Below are 16868 nucleotides of genomic sequence, written 5' to 3'. Positions count from 1 at the left end.
CCACCGAGCCCATATAAAAAGGTAAAGGCGCAGCTCTGCAACTCCCCCGAAAAAAAATCATAATTCCAATTACATCGCGATTTTCATCAAGGATCTCAAAGCACTGTAATGCAACACAGTCGTCAGTGTGGCCATAATATTAATAATGCATAAAATTGGCGACGTTTCGGCCAATGAGCCTTCTTTACAGCACATACAGAGGCCAGAGATGCAGTCCCCTGCAATTCCCTGCTCACGCCACTTGGCGGAAGGACTTAGAGCTTCTTCTATGGTTACTCTTTGTTTTTTTTCGGTAAAGTCACGTATAAATAAGAAATAATAAAATAACATAATAGCGTACGACGTTTTGGTTGCAACACAAGCAGCCATCATCAGGTACAGAAGAGCTAAATTATGAGAGAGGGGAGACACATAACCTCAGATGTATATACAGACACCCAAGTAGGGGGACCTAACACAGATACAACAGGGGACACAGAGAGAGAAGCATACCAGACAAACAGGGTTTAGCAAATTTTTTGGAAACCATGTAAAGCAACACAGACGGTCGGGCAAAACACAATTAACGCATAGTCCGGTTGATCACGCTATTTCAAAAGATTGATAAATTGCAAGTAAAGTATGAAACTCAAAATACAGACCGCACACACACACAGACAACCAAGTAGAGCGAGCCAGCACAGAGACAAGCACACAGTAAAGTTGCCTTAAATAGGCAGAGAAGGTAAGGCTGAGTGACAATGGGACAAAATTAGCATGAGGTATGGTTCTTTCGGTAAAGTCACGTAGATGGGAAAAAATATTTTAAAAATATGAATAAAGTGATTCAAAATATCACGATGTTTCGATCGCAACACAAGCGGCCGTCATCAGGAACAGGGAGGTTAGCCTCTGAAGGCAAACTGTTTTATAAAGGTTTAGAGATGGGGGGGGTGGGGGGGGCAGCTGATGTGAATGTCGGAGGAAGCCCCGACACCGGCAGTGCTGGGGTGAGTGGTATGGGGGGCATTTGAATTCCTGCAGTCACAAAAGTTTTAAGTCAAGACCTATAGCTTGTGGGAGCTATATTATGGATGATATTAGTCGCGAAAGCCTACCTGTTAAACTCGTGGGAGCTACAGAGCTCCTTTACTGGATATTTGGCCGACTATTTTACCCTGGACAGACTCCTGGCATTTGACATTTGTATCTGCTTACATATTAGCACAACAGTCGCCACATACAGTACAGTATCATTCTGATTTTCTTTAACTAAGGTTTTGTAATTAGAAAAAAAGTTTTGCTCACTGGAGGGTTGATCACGACCAGTTTAAATATAATCTAACCCGAGCCAACTTGCGCTATAGGGGATGTATTATTTAACATTTATTTATGTATCTGCAATATTTTCTATGTCTTGTGTGATGCAGTTTTTTTTTCCCCCATCTATTCTTCCTTCATTGCTCTACTTTGTTTTTATTTGTTTTACTTTTGTTATTTTGACCATTTGAGTTTTCACCCAAACAAAAAATGTAAATTTTGAAGAGGCAGGGGGTACCCCCACACTTTACCCCACCACAAGCGACCTGCCCATAGACTAACTGGTGGACCCATTTATACTGCTCGGTTGTATACAAAAAAAACGTGGCAATTGTCCCAACTGCCGCACCGGGAGATCGAATCAAACGGGCCACGTTATGAATTTTCAGTCCGGCATGCTAACCATGGGAATGTCTGGAGGCAATTGTACTAAAGTACTGTATATGACTTAAAACTTTCGCGGCTGCAGGAATTCATATTCTTGGCTCTTTCGGTAAAGTTACGTGGATAGAATTTTGTTTTTATTAAAGCAAAAAAAGGGCAAAAAAACCCACGACGTTTGGATCGCAACACAAGCGGGCTTCATCAGGCGGAGAGAAAAGAGGGGACAAGCCTCCAAATGCAACTGCTTATAAGGGAAAAAAAAAATAGCATACGACGTTTCGATTGCAACACAAGCCTCGACACAGAGGCGTTATTTCTCTGTGTGCCGATATGTGTGTCTCTCTGTGTCTCTGTTATCTCTCTCTCTGCTTGTGTGTCTGTCTATGTGTCTCCGTGTCTGTGTTTTGTCTCTCTCTCAAATTTAGCAATCTTTGGAAGAACGAAATCGACCAGGTAGGGTGTTGACTGTTATGTTAGCCGACTCTCCGTGTTGTATCGCATTATATTTCTAAGTTTACTCGGTTTGTTTTCTCTTTCATTTGTACCTGATGATGGTTGCTTGTGTTGCAATCGAAACGTCGTATGCTATTATTTAATTAATGTTTTTATTTCTACGTGACTTTACCGAAAGAGCCAAAGGGAGTAATTCCTGCAGTCACGAAAGCTCCAAATCAAGTTTGCTTATAAGGGCTTTCAAAGTGAGCAGAGCTGTGCGGCGGGCCGCTTTGTAAGCCCTTATAAGCAGTTCCATTTGGAGGCTTGCCCCCTCTTTTATCTCCGCCTGATGAAGACCTCTTTGTGTTGCGATCGAAACGTCGTGGGTTTTTGCCATTTTTTGCTTTATTTTAATTTATTTAATAAAAATTGTATTTTTTTTATTTTCTATCAACGTGACTTTACCGAAAGAACCAAGAATACTGTATATGAATAATCGAGATATTGATTTTTTTTTTCACTTATGGAAACATTTGAATTCACAGTTAATTTTCGTTTATCCAAGGCAATCGATACGAGGGAAGGGTGGCCCGGATAAAACTAACACGCTAATAATACAAAGCACATGTGAATGTGTAGTCTAAACTCCCCTCTCAGGACTAAGTGCATTACACTTATACTGCAGCACATACAAATTAAGATCATATTTTCCGCAGAATCATTGATACCGTAATATTGTGGCGTGTTCTCATAACCCTAACTACCAAGTAATCTGTTAGCTGTAACAGTGCGTTACTAGGAATAACCATTATTAGCGAAAGGGGCCGTCCATAAATGACGTCACGCGATTTTGGACGATTTTTTACCCCCCCCCCCTCGTCACACGGCGTCACAAAAATTCAGACCCCCCCCTCAAATATGACGTCACAAAGCTCTGCCCCCCCCCCCCCAATTTTTTTTTAAACATGCTTCAAATCGCTTTAAACTTTTGTCATTGTAGTGCGTATTTAATGTGGCGCTGCACTCTGATGTAGGAGAAAACATTTATTAAAAAGTCTATTTAATTAAGTTGAACGTGTTTTCTATATTTATTTAAAGTTGCGCATTTTTATGTGACGTCACATTTCTCAACCCCCCCCCCCTCGTCACACGTCGTCACAAATGTCTGCCCCCCCCCCCCCTAGGTGCGTGACGTCATTTATGGACGGCCCCAAAGATCAATTACCAGCTTCTTCACTTGCTCACACGAGCCTAGACAGTACCCGCGATTCAGTGTCTTTACAAGCTCAATCAACTTATACAGTGAGGGAAAAAAGTATTTCATCCCCTGCTGATTTTGTACGTTTGCCCACTGACAAAGAAATGGTCAGTCTATAATTTTAATGGTAGGTTTATTTGAACAGTGAGAGACAGAATAACAACAAAAATCCAGAAAAACGCATGTCAAAAATGTTATAAAATTGATTTGCATTTTAATGAGGGAAATAAGTATTTAACCCCTCTGCAAAACATGACTTAGTACTTGGTGGCAAAACCCTTGTTGGTAATCACAGAGGTCAGATGTTTCTTGTGGTCTTGGCCATGGTGGAGAGTTTGGAATCTGATTCATTGATTGCTTTTGTGGACAGGTGTCTTTTATATAGGTAACAAGCTGAGATTAGGAGCACTCCCTTAAAGAGCGTGCTCCTAATCTCAGCTCGTTACCTGTATAAAAGACACCTGGGAGCCAGAAATCTTTCTGATTGAGAGGGGATCAAATACTTATTTCTCTCATTAAAATGCAAATCAATTTATAACATTTTTGACATGCGTTTTTCTGGATTTTTGTTGTTGTTATTCTGTCTCTCACTATTCAAATAAACCTACCATTAAAATTATAGACCGATCATTTCTTTGTCAGTGGGCAAACGTACAAAATCAGCAGGGGATCAAATACTTTTTTCCCTCATTGTAATTCTCACCATACCAAAGTACAACCCAGTGATCCACACTCGCCCCTGCTAGCTAATGTACGCTCACCATCCCTGCCACTTCAGCCCCATTAGCCCACACGTTCCCCTGTTTGCTCACTAACCCCTACGACGAGCCCTGAAGCACACTCAACTCCCGTCTCCCCACCACAACATAGACTTGCCCATGCGTACTCACCCTGGACGTGCAAATAACCCCATTAAACAATATTCCCTGACTAGCCCATACTCATCCCATTTTCTCAAGAGCCCCCCACAACTATCTCCCACTCTCGAGGGTGAGCCGACTCTCTTACTCGTCCTGTAAGTCCCCACTCACCAATAACCCCATAGCCTCATTAGCAATTAGACACCCGTCCCCTCGTCCTCCAATCTGTCTGCCCCCCCCCCCCCCTAGGTGCGTGACGTCATTTATGGACGGCCCCAAAGATCAATTACCAGCTTCTTCACTTGCTCACACGAGCCTAGACAGTACCCGCGATTCAGTGTCTTTACAAGCTCAATCAACTTATACAGTGAGGGAAAAAAGTATTTCATCCCCTGCTGATTTTGTACGTTTGCCCACTGACAAAGAAATGGTCAGTCTATAATTTTAATGGTAGGTTTATTTGAACAGTGAGAGACAGAATAACAACAAAAATCCAGAAAAACGCATGTCAAAAATGTTATAAAATTGATTTGCATTTTAATGAGGGAAATAAGTATTTAACCCCTCTGCAAAACATGACTTAGTACTTGGTGGCAAAACCCTTGTTGGTAATCACAGAGGTCAGATGTTTCTTGTGGTCTTGGCCATGGTGGAGAGTTTGGAATCTGATTCATTGATTGCTTTTGTGGACAGGTGTCTTTTATATAGGTAACAAGCTGAGATTAGGAGCACTACCTTAAAGAGCGTGCTCCTAATCTCAGCTCGTTACCTGTATAAAAGACACCTGGGAGCCAGAAATCTTTCTGATTGAGAGGGGATCAAATACTTATTTCTCTCATTAAAATGCAAATCAATTTATAACATTTTTGACATGCGTTTTTCTGGATTTTTGTTGTTGTTATTCTGTCTCTCACTATTCAAATAAACCTACCATTAAAATTATAGACCGATCATTTCTTTGTCAGTGGGCAAACGTACAAAATCAGCAGGGGATCAAATACTTTTTTCCCTCATTGTAATTCTCACCATACCAAAGTACAACCCAGTGATCCACACTCGCCCCTGCTAGCTAATGTACGCTCACCATCCCTGCCACTTCAGCCCCATTAGCCCACACGTTCCCCTGTTTGTTCACTAACCCCTACGACGAGCCCTGAAGCACACTCAACTCCCGTCTCCCCACCACCACATAGACTTGCCCATGCGTACTCACCCTGGACGTGCAAATAACCCCATTAAACAATATTCCCTGACTAGCCCATACTCATCCCATTTTCTCAAGAGCCTCCCACAACTATCTCCCACTCTCGAGGGTGAGCCGACTCTCTTACTCGTCCTGTAAGTCCCCACTCACCAATAACCCCATAGCCTCATTAGCAATTAGACACCCGTCCCCTCGTCCTCCAATCTCCCCCCCTTCGCCCGCCCCCCGCGCACATCCCATCTTAACCCCTCCCCTTTCATCTCGCTGAATAATTTATTCGCAATTCGCCCCTCCCGCCTCTTCGCATTGTCCCCTCCCATCTTCACCGCTTCCTATTGGGCCCCTCCCTCTTGCTTTTATTCCCCTCCCCTTTTATTTGGGCCCCCCCGCTTGCTATTGTGGCCCCTCCCTCATGCTCTTGTGTCTTTTCCCGTGGCCCCGCCCCTTGCTCGTATGCCCCTCCCCCTTCCTTGGAACCCCTCCCCCTTACTAGTGTGCCTCGCCCCTTTCCTTTGGATCCCTCCCCCTTGCTCGTGTGCCCATCCCCTTTCCTTTGAACCCCTCGCCCTTACTAATGTGCCTCGCCCCTTTCCTTGGGATCCCTCCCCCTTGCTCGTGTGCCAATCCCCTTTCCTTTGAACTCCTCCCCCTTGCTCGTGTGTCCCTCCCCTTTCCTTTGCGCCCCTCCTTTTTATGTTCGCGTGTCTCCGCCCCTTGTCTTGAGCCCCTCCCCATTTTAATGTGCCCCTCATTTTTCTCGCGAGACCCCGCCTCTGTTCCACATTCTCCGCCCCCTATTCCCCTAATCTGAGGCCGCCCCCCTGCCCCGCTCGCCTCCGCGGTGCGTGTGCGCATGCGCGTTGCGTGTTTCCGCCCCGCGCGCGTGGCGGGACAAAGAGGAGAAATTTTCCCGCGAACCCGCGACCATGGCGGACAAGGAAGGTAAGCGGCTCCAGCCTCCCTCTTGCCGTGTCGCCATTTCACGGCGTCTCCTCACCGGGAGTCGCACCGCGGCCGCTCCTTCTAGTTGATTTCGATGTCGCGGCGTGTGTTTTTTTGCCTAAAAAATCGTCGTCGTCTCTCAAGTTGCGCGCGGTGTGAGGGTACAGTGCGCGCAGCCTGACCGCGTAGGCCGCACGCCGCGCAGAGTTTTTATTTAAATCGTAAAGCGCGAATATTAAAGTTTCGCGTTTGTCTTCTCGGTAATTATGTTAGCAACGCTTTTATGGCCAATTGCGATTCGTTGTTGAGTTTTGAGCGCGGCTGTCAATGCTCGCCCGCCTTCCAAGACCGAACTCGATCCCGTCCTGAGAATGTGGAGTTAGCCACCCTCACAGATTCGCGTTAAACCTTGAGCGGCGTCCGATTAATAATTCGCTTGCTGTTGTGTCGCCTGAAAATGTGATGGAAGATGGGAGCCAGCGCATGCGCTTGTTAAAATATAATATTGACTGAAGAAAAGTCCGTGGGATTGAGCGGGATACGTCATGGCTAGAGGAGGCCTTCATTCAGCAGTGTATTGACCTTGCCTAATGATGATGAAATGCGATATAATACGAGGGCCAAGTTTTCTACGTGGTTTTTTTTTAGTCGGGGTAGTTTTGAGCAGCGAGTGGTTTATCATCATCAGCAGCACATCATCAGTCCTCCGCTGGATGAGTGCCTCCCAAAATCCCGCCGCCTACTCCCGCGTTGTGATGGTTTATGGCCGTGTTGTTAAGTACACATCCGACCCACCGATCTTGTAATTGACCCGCGCACACACGGTGTTCGCTGGTCATATGAGACCACCAAAAACTGTCAAGCCGTGACTATGTGAGGGTAGGAAGTAATTTAATTCACGCAGAGACTCGTTAGGTCAAACGAATGCGCCTATTATGCAAGTCAAGGCAAATGGCTCGGTCTCTATTGATTTTAAGCGGATTGACTTATAACCAAGTTTAAGTAAATTTAACACGTCGGCTTTCGCGACCGATATAATAATTTATCGGTTTTTTAATTATCAGATCGAATAACTAAAATGTGTCATTTTCACGGGTGTTCACACGACAAAATTGTTTATTAATTGGCTGCGTCGGGTGGAAGATGGTTTCCGACACGCATTTTACTTCCGAGATCTGACCCATAAGTCAATTATGAAAAGTTAAAGTGGTTGCTCTTTATACGCATGAATTCGTTTATTTCGGGCATTCTCGCATTGGCACTATGAAACTGGCCACAAGTTAATTGGCGGGAATGATGTATGAATCGATACTTGCATCCCCGTGCACGAACCCCCAACTGATCAGCTTGGTGAAGTATGGAGTATGAATTATTTGGCTAAATGTATTGAAAAAATAAGCGGCGTGCCAGTTGCTGTTTATGGGCGGTGGTGGTGTCTGCTGGTCGTTGGTGGTTGTGCAATGACTGAAACATTTTCGAAGAGGCAGAAAGAGGAATTAATAAATTCAAGAACATAGCCCGAAATTGAGATGTCATTTTCACTTTTAAGAAAAGTAATTGGGCGTGGGGGAGTACACGTTGATAGAAGGGTGATGGCTGGTGGTCAAGACGAATGGCAGTCAAGTGAAATAAAATATTACATAGAGATAGAGGTGTGAAACCAGACACTAGGTGGATTGTTATATCCCAGGACAGAGAGATAGTGATAACTTGGTGGGGGGGGCATCATCCAGCTGTGGGTTGATTATGCCTGATGATGATGATGATGACACGTGCTTTTGTAATTATTTTAAATAGTTTTTTGCCTTGTTTTGTTTACATATTTGAATTGGCTATTTTATTTTCTACGTGACTTTACCGAAAGAACCAAAGAGTAATTCCTGCAGTCACGAAAGCTTCGAATCTAGTTTGAATTAGCTAGTTTACCATCATAAACCCAAGTATTTCTCGTTTATCTCTTGTCTATATACTGTATGTGTAGAGGAGTAGTATGGGGACATTACGTCATACATGCTGTGCGATGACGTCATGTCTCCTCGGGGTACTTAAGGGGGGCCCCGTGACGAAAGCGGGGTCGTTGTGGGAGCCCGGGATAGAGAGCGGTTGACGAGACAGCCAGGGGTAGAGCTCCGGGAGTCTGGAGAGAAGCCGGCTGTAGTCGAAAGTGCTGCTCTCCTCGGTCGGTCGGTGTTGGCTCAACCCCCGATTCGACTCGAGTGAGAGAGCCCAGAAGATAGCCGAGGCTCGGGACAGACAGAGCTGAGGGTCCACGTGAAGGACCGAGTGTAGGGCACTTACCTCTGGTATAAGTTGTCACTAGTCACCAACCCTTGTTAATTAAACGGCGCAAGCCCTTACCTGAAGGCCTGCCTCAGCGTCGTCATTTAATACACAACATATGTATGTATGTTATAGTAGCTAGTGTCGATGCATTGTCACTTGACGGGCAGTGTGTCATTGCGTGTACCTTGCTGTCTGTTGTTGGCCCCCACAGTGGCGATGGACGATGCGGTGGAGGAGCGTGTCATCAATGAGGAGTACAAAATCTGGAAGAAGAACACACCATTCCTGTATGACCTGGTGATGACGCACGCTCTCGAGTGGCCGAGCCTCACCGCCCAGTGGCTTCCCGACGTCACCCGGTATGCGCACCGCCCCAGTCCGTTGCACAGCTCTTGTCAGTCCACTGCTAAATGAGCACCATTCTCATTTACGTGATAGAACCCAAAAAAACCTCTTACTTTGAGAGCATTGTGCTATAAGAATGGCTTGAATACAAAATGTACGAAATTGTTATGAATGTCTACTCTGCTCACAGGCCGGAGGGCAAGGACTACAGCGTCCATCGCTTAATCCTCGGCACACACACATCTGACGAGCAGAACCACCTGGTGATCGCCAGCGTGCAGCTGCCCAACGACGACGCCCAGTTTGACGCCTCGCACTACGACAGCGAGAAAGGGGGTGAGCTCCCCGCCCGCACCACCCTGCTCTGTCACAACTCGCGCTGGCACAACTCGAGAGAAGCTTGCGCGATGTTCAGCGGGTGTCTTCTTTGGTTCTTTCGGTAAAGTCACGTAGAATGAGAATAAAAGTTCAGCGGGTGGTTTAGTTCCTCCAAACGAATAATTGTTGAACACGTTCATCTATAACACTGCCCTAAAGAGAAAAAGATTATCGCAATCGATGACTTTTCACGTCTTTTTTTTTTTTCAGGCAATAGCCCTTCATAGGAAAAGGGATTTATATATTTTTAAAATTCTCGTTACGGTAGTGTTATTGACAGATTCATATTTTGTTATTTGTGTTTGCGCTGCCAATGCATTTTCACATTAATGTAATTCCTCTGAAAGACATTCACCTGACAGTAACTTAGATTGGTTGTCATCTGGTTTAAATGCGGGTGCTTGTCTTTTAGGAGAGTAGTGTCATTGGGCTTTGGTTTGTCGTACACCACAAGTTCTTTGGTCTTAAGCCCTGGTTAACATTAAACTGAAAGCTATGGTCATTGATTTGGCTTGGTTTTTGTTGGGGCCGTAAAAGCTGATCTTTGCAGTTCCGAACTGAATTTTCTTCTTTTTTTGACAAGGGCGATAACACCATTAGAATATATATAATGATTTGTTTGTTGATATCGCACTGAAATAATTAGAGATATATAACATAAGGCATTTTGATTAAAAGTCTTTACATTTTCCACAAATATCAAATGTAGTACATTTTAATCGCTCTCCTGATAAGACTCGTCTAGGTTTGCTTTCAGAACATTTCAGTCACCTAATGGAGAGGAAAAAGGGTAATCATAAATCGATGAGGTATCTATAAATCATGATGTGTATAATTGACGGAACACTTAGAGCTGGGAGATTGTTTCTAATCCTGATATGAGTAAACCAATCAAGTGATGCATTTTTTTGCCCAAGTGACGCCCGGTGGCATGTATTTGACATTGTATGCATCCACCAACAAAGTTCGAACAAAGACGTGGAGTTTAGACTGCCCTCGTGCAATAAAATTGCACGTACTCGTCCTGTTGTAAAGCTTCTTTATCGTCATCTGAGAGACTACTTTTATGCCACCTTTTTAAGAGCCCTGAAGAAAAGAATTTTGCAATGAAAAAAAGTACCGCTGCAAATAGTGATCGTGTTAATTTGCTCAGCAAATAATAACATGTGATAACTAGCACAACTATATGCCTTTTAATTTATTTTCAGATATTTTTTTTTTATATTTCACGTAGTTTGGCACTACATATTGTACATATTTCTGCGACATATCCAAATGAAATGAAACAAGTGGTAATTTTATCTTTAAGTGTGGCTTTTAATAAAGATTGTCTCTCTTTTGTGTAGAGTTTGGAGGTTTTGGCTCTGTGGGAACAAAAATCGAGGTGGAGATCAAAATAAACCACGAAGGGGAGGTGAACCGAGCACGGTACATGCCACAGAACCCCTACATCATCGCCACCAAGACGCCCACAAGCGAGGTGCTCGTCTTTGACTACACCAAGCACCCATCAGTGCCAGGTCCGTACAATGCACAACACAATATGGGGCACGGATGTATCATTAAACTAAACTATTTTTTATTATACCAGGTAATGCCCACAGAGCTACATAGCTCTTTTTTAGAAGCCACATTGCCACTAATGACAGCTCAACGAAGTGGCTTATGTGGAAATGTGTCAGGCCAAATACTATAAACACATGTTTCTAAATGTGGAGAGGAAAAACCGGGGGACCCGGAGTAAAATCCACGCGACCACAGGGAGAACATGCAAACTCCAAATATACAGCAGGCATCAGTGTTAGGATTAGCCCTCGTACTTGGCCCTGCTTGACACCGAGCCAGATTAAGATGTCTTATGCAGCCAGCCTATTAAGTTTGGTTCCAGCTTCGCACGGCAAATAGCCGGTGGAAAACCACCCGTGCCGTGTTGGCCCTGCGCTAGCTTTGCTTGGATGTGCCAGTGTGAAAGAGGTAACAGTATGTATGGTGTCTGTGTTGCTCGTGTGCCATCTGTTGCAGACCCCAGCGGAGAGTGCAACCCTGACCTTCGTCTGCGCGGCCACCAGAAGGAGGGCTACGGCCTCTCGTGGAACCCCAACCTGAGCGGTCACCTCCTGAGCGCGTCCGACGACCATGTATGTCGGAGCTGTGCTTAGCTCAAGCCTATATTGTCACGAATTGGCGCTTCGCAACTCACCGCATGGGGGTCACGCCCCCCCTATTTGTCAAGTGAAATTTCACTCGTAGTAAATAAGCGTATAACAGCGTTGGCCAACCTCGGCTTGTGGGCAGTTCAGGTGTGGCTCTGTATAGATGCCGCTGATTGGTAACTTCAATATGATTTTATTTGAAAGTGAAACAATCTGCAGAAGTGGGATTGCCCCGGAAGCACTCATCCCCCTCATCGGAGCCGGACATGAGTGCTCCTGGAATGCTACCGCATATTTATTAATTCATAACTCTAGTCAACGAGTGCGAGTCAACCAGGCTGCATGACCACCCCACGTTATCTCTCCATGCAACCAGCCTATGCAACCCGTGGCTTATTGGGTCTGATAGTGTAACCACTACCAACAGTATAGCCAACTCATTTTGTCTGAATGAGCTCTGACTTGATGCTACGTGAAGGGCTCGAGTTGATTTAAATGAAGGATTCCACCCGGCAGACGGTGTGCTTGTGGGACATCAGTGGGACGCCGCGCGAGGGCAAGGTGGTGGAGGCCAAGACCATCTTCACGGGGCACACGGCCGTGGTGGAGGACGTCTCCTGGCATCTGCTGCACGAGTCACTGTTTGGCTCCGTCGCCGACGACCAGAAGCTCATGATGTACGGAAACGTTGATACATTAGAGCTCTGTCTTACTTATGTCCGGCTGTGACTGTAGAATTTGTGACGATAACTTGTGAAGATGATCCATTGTAAATACAATTGTAGTATAAAGGTTTGTTGCTATCAGAGACTCCTCCTGTAAGGTCCATTTTAGAGCTGCCATGATTTTTCTCCACTACTCGGTGGTGGACTTTTCAAAAACTATTTTTGTGTTATGCAATTGGTCGAGTAATGGAAGTTATAATCGGTAGAATAATTGCTTGCTTACGTAATTGATTGTTTAGACTTTTTTCTTCATTCGATCTTGTGTTTTTGCCGAATGTGTGTGTGTTCATGCGTGGCACGAGCAGCTGGGACACACGGTCTAACAACACGTCCAAGCCTAGCCACTCAGTGGACGCACACACGGCTGAGGTCAATTGCCTCTCCTTCAACCCCTACAGCGAGTTCATCCTCGCCACTGGCTCCGCCGATCAGGTGCGGTCTCGGGCTCCCTCTCCGTCGTCTCTCCTCCCATGCTCGCGTGGCAATTTAAATCGCTCCATTCCACAATTCATTTTTCCAATCCACCTTTGACTTCAGTTTATTTGTGCTAGCACTTTAACTTATTTTTTTGTTCTAAAATGGTTTATGATCTTTGGGTGGTGCTTTGCTGAATTATAATGGAGCAAAGCTCATTGTTTTGAATTGAAGCTCTAATGCTTTATATGCACATGACTAAAGTACCCGCACTGCATCCGATCTCATTCAATCCGGGTAACTAGGAAAGGTTGAGCCTGGATGGTGCTTAAATGGGTGACCGCTAACCACACATTTTTCTATATGCTGCGGGGCTTTGGTAGTAGGTGGGAAAAAAAAAAACTCAATTGCAATGATTAATTCAATACTGCGCATCTTCAATCCATACGAAGCAGTATGGTGAAGTTTTGTGCAAACATCTCCACAACCCGTATGATGTGGGGAGGCCCTTAAACAGCACTGGAGTGATACAATGTTGTACACTTAGAAAACGTTAAACATTTAATTACTGGTGTAGAGTTAAATTTAAGCGATGTATTTTTGGTTTAAACATTTTGCTTACATGACCAGGAGGTTTACTTGCATTTGACATGATCATTTTGAATTCTTTCATCAGACCGTGGCTCTGTGGGATCTCCGGAACTTGAAATTGAAACTTCACTCCTTTGAGTCGCACCGTGACGAAATCTTCCAGGTGCGGAGAGCGGTAACTGGTGCAGGGAGCAGTGACGTATCGTGATGCATGCACACAGGGTTGGGGCCCAAATGTAAGCAAACACACGTGCGTGTTGGTGTGTGTGTGCGCGCCTATGTTCTTTGTGATGCCGTCGTCCCCACTCTGTCTACAGGTGCAGTGGTCGCCTCACAACGAGACCATCTTGGCTTCGAGCGGCACAGACCGCAGACTCAACGTCTGGGACCTCAGGTGCCAACAATCGCAGTGGATTTGCTTTTATTGCGTTGGATTCATTTTCATCGGTGGAATAGTTTTCGTTGTCTTAATTTTCATTGCAATCGATCCATTTTCATTGTAATGGATTTTGTATTTTTACGTACCAAATCAACTTTTATGGCCACACAATGTACATATCTTCGAATTGGACAATTACATTTTTATTGTGAGATGTTTTGAAAAGAGGTATGCTGCTGTGGTGTAATTTGCCCACAGTGCCGGTTCAAATCAATCTCTCGGCAAGACAGTTGAAATGGTGGTACATTTTTATATCTGCCCCCCCCCCCTCCGGCGCCTCTCTTCACCCAACAGTATAAATGGGTATAGCACAATCAGGTTGCATGTGGCAGCGCAGTGTGTTGGTACTGCCACCTCTTCCGTGATGTCTAGCCAGCATGTATGAGTAGGCCAAATAGCCCGTAGAGGTGCTGTAGAGCTCCCTTGAGCAGTAGAGGCCTGTCCTCTCAGTAGTGTTGTTAAGTAATTGCAGGGCTGTACCTTTTATTAAAACCCACCTTGCAATGTCCTCAACAGTAAAATTGGAGAGGAGCAGGCTGCTGAGGATGTTGAAGACGGTCCACCGGAGCTGCTGGTACGTATTTAAAGCTTATTGGTCACACGCTGCCTTGCGTACAAATAGGTTTGCCGTGCGATTTGTGCAGTGTGCAACGTTTGCTCGAGCTAAACGCAAGTACTGTGCATCCCCTGTGCGCTGTCAGTTTGTCCACGGTGGACACACGGCCAAGATCTCGGATTTCTCCTGGAACCCCAATGAACCGTGGGTCATATGCTCCGTCTCCGAGGACAACATCATGCAAGTGTGGCAAATGGTGAGTCGCCCTTAAGTTCCTTCATGGGCCATAGTGTACACTATGGCAATTTTAAATTGGAAAAATGTTGCCGAAATATGGGCAAATCTGACCTCTGCTCCACTATAATTGCAAGTTCAAATTACATAAGATATCCCATGACTGCCTGAGGTTTTGCTCTCTAGACCAGTCATCCTGCATGAGACGCTTTCGAGTGAAGCGGTTTTTATTGGCGAGACAGAACTCCGTCACTTTTGTCAGCGCCCTACCAAGTGACCACTGTTGCTCAAAGTAAATGCATTACCACTTGACGATTGCCCTAAAGTTCACCCAGTGTATCATAGGCTTTAAGTCACTTTTGTTTCATAAATAGCTGACGGTGGTAATGGAAATATTGATACTCTTTGGTTCTATTACCGAATAGAACCAAAGAGTATGGTTCCTTGCAGTCACGAAAGCTTCAAATCTGGAAATATTTATATTTGTAAGTCTATTTTGTCCAAATGAAAAAAACAGTACTTTTATAAAACTGTTAATCTGTTCATAAAAAAGCTTCCGTTAAGCCGAGTGCATTTTATTCCAATTGACTAGCAGTTTTCATATTTGTATATAGAAATATGTTCAACTTGAGATTTTTCTCGATTAGGATTGCCACCTACGCTATGGGAATTGAGATTAGTTGGTTGTAAAAAAAAAATCCATTAACACTTTGTGTGATTGCATTACCAATGGTACACAAGTAAAAATAATTAACAAAAAACATTGCCAATTACTTGAAAGGAACGTATATAATAAATTATCTTAGGCATTGACCCAAATACCGCTTATCATATTTACGTCTTGCTTTTCGAGCAGTGTTATTGACAAATGAGTCGAGTTAAATATACAGGTTGACAATCCCAATTTTTTTTTATTGAAAGTTGGCAAGCGGATGGTGGCTGTTCGAGCATTTGAATGACAATCGACGTCCACCCCTTTTATGTGCTTTTTCGCAGGCGGAGAACATTTACAATGACGAAGACACCGAACCTGGCGTTGCCGACGTCGACACGAAAGCCTGAACCCCTTTTGCCTGCACAAACTGTGGCTCCCCCCCTCCTCTCTGGCCCTCTGCCCCTCTCTGCCCCCTTCCAGCAGCAGTGTGCTGTCCGACTAGTAAATGAGTTGCCTTTTCTTGTCCGATAGCCCTGATAAAAAAAAATACATGTAACAATGTGTGCATGAAGTTCCTCTTCTGGGTCCAAGGTGGAGCGGCGAGTTAGGTTGGATCGCTGCAGATGAAAACAACTGCTGCGGGAAGGGACGGAGCTCGCAAGGTTTTATTTTGGCAAAGAAAAGAGTTCATCCCCGTTTTCGGGGGTTGATGGGAGGCCATTACATTTTTGCCAAGAGTTGCCCCAATAAATTTGGCGGTTTTTTCACCCTCGTACTGTTTTTGCCGCTGCTCGTAAGACTGGTGACTGTAGTTTATTTTAGTTGCCATTGATCTGTAATAAATGTTGTGTGTGCGTGTTTCACAAACATTTGCCTCGTATTGTTATTTAAACCCTGACTTAACGTTTACCCACCCACCCAGCTCACAACTCATGGGCAAATATCGCTAGTGTAGGTGGTAGATTGCAGATGTACGTTTGTTATTTAGCCATTGGAGGCATCAAAACATTTATTCCACTTATCAATCATGTTTAGAAATACAGTAACTCGTCTTTAAAAAAAGATTCCTTTTACTGATTCAAATTGGGCAGGGAGCTCAATTGGTGCGTTGCCAGTTTTATTTTAATGGATATGTATGATTGTTGGTTTTGCATCAATAAAAAAATGTAAATTGAGTAAATATAATTTTATAGTTTGACTGGTTAAAACAGCCTGATACAAACTTTTGGAGATCCAGGCTCGAACTAATTTCAACCAGAAATACTGGGGGCAACCCAAAATAGAATAGTTCAGATTTTTTTTTATTGTTACTATTACGAGCAAGGACTCGACAATGGTGTTGTATCTTGACTTAATGCTTTCGTGACTGCAGGATTTCATATTCTTTGGGTCTTTCGGTAAAGTCACGTAGATAGATTTATAGAAAAGAAACTACGTTTCGATCGCAACAAGCGTTCATCATCACGCTTGTGTTGTGATTGAAACGTTATTTTCTTTGAACCTATCTACGTTACTTTACCAAAAAACCCAAAGAAAATGGTGTTGTAGAAACTTTATATCAGAGGTTGCATTGTGTATTGGGAAAGGACAGCATGGTGGTGCTGTTTGGCACGTGCTAGTTGGAACTTTGTTAGTGCTCCCTTTTTCCAGGCTTTACTGAGATCCGACATTTCGGTCCACATGCTGGGAGCCTAAATTTAATTCCTGAAAAAA

The 16868-nt window shown here is 44.4% G+C and overlaps 1 protein-coding gene across 4 annotated transcripts; it reads left to right on the top strand.

Annotated features, from left to right (window-relative positions):
* Positions 1 to 6225: 6225 nt before the first annotated feature.
* On the top strand, positions 6226 to 16022 carry LOC116953038 (histone-binding protein RBBP4). Of its 4 annotated transcripts, none has more exons than XM_032972871.2 (12): positions 6226 to 6382; positions 8877 to 9024; positions 9201 to 9346; positions 10735 to 10908; positions 11411 to 11526; positions 12043 to 12218; positions 12572 to 12698; positions 13357 to 13446; positions 13589 to 13665; positions 14227 to 14284; positions 14412 to 14522; positions 15497 to 16022. In XM_032972871.2, the coding sequence occupies exons 1-12, from the start codon at positions 6367 to 6369 to the stop codon at positions 15560 to 15562; spliced, it is 1305 nt and encodes a 434-aa protein (XP_032828762.1). In that variant the 5' UTR covers positions 6226 to 6366; the 3' UTR covers positions 15563 to 16022. The 4 variants fall into 4 exon arrangements, with proteins under 4 accessions (XP_032828762.1, XP_032828765.1, XP_032828764.1 ...); XM_032972874.2 differs by having other exon boundaries at positions 6227 to 6382; positions 12058 to 12218; positions 13357 to 13434; XM_032972873.2 differs by having other exon boundaries at positions 6227 to 6382; positions 12058 to 12218.
* The last annotated feature ends 846 nt before the right edge of the window (positions 16023 to 16868 follow it).

This window comes from Petromyzon marinus, chromosome 49, assembly GCF_048934315.1.
Source record: "Petromyzon marinus isolate PM22_M1 ecotype Great Lakes invasive population chromosome 49, UKy_Petmar_22M1.pri1.0, whole genome shotgun sequence".
Taxonomy (NCBI): Eukaryota; Metazoa; Chordata; class Hyperoartia; order Petromyzontiformes; family Petromyzontidae; genus Petromyzon; species Petromyzon marinus.
The sequence above is the reverse complement of the archived record's forward strand: the minus strand, read 5'-3'. Positions and strand labels throughout refer to the sequence as shown.

What these genes read in the sequence shown, in the direction of transcription:
- LOC116953038 (XM_032972871.2), top strand. An exon ending in GACGACCAGAAGCTCATGAT is followed by an intron (nt 12,219 to 12,571) that starts GTACGGAAACGT and finishes TGGCACGAGCAG; the next exon opens with CTGGGACACACGGTCTAACA. An exon ending in TCTTCCAGGTGCGGAGAGCG is followed by an intron (nt 13,447 to 13,588) that starts GTAACTGGTGCA and finishes CTCTGTCTACAG; the next exon opens with GTGCAGTGGTCGCCTCACAA.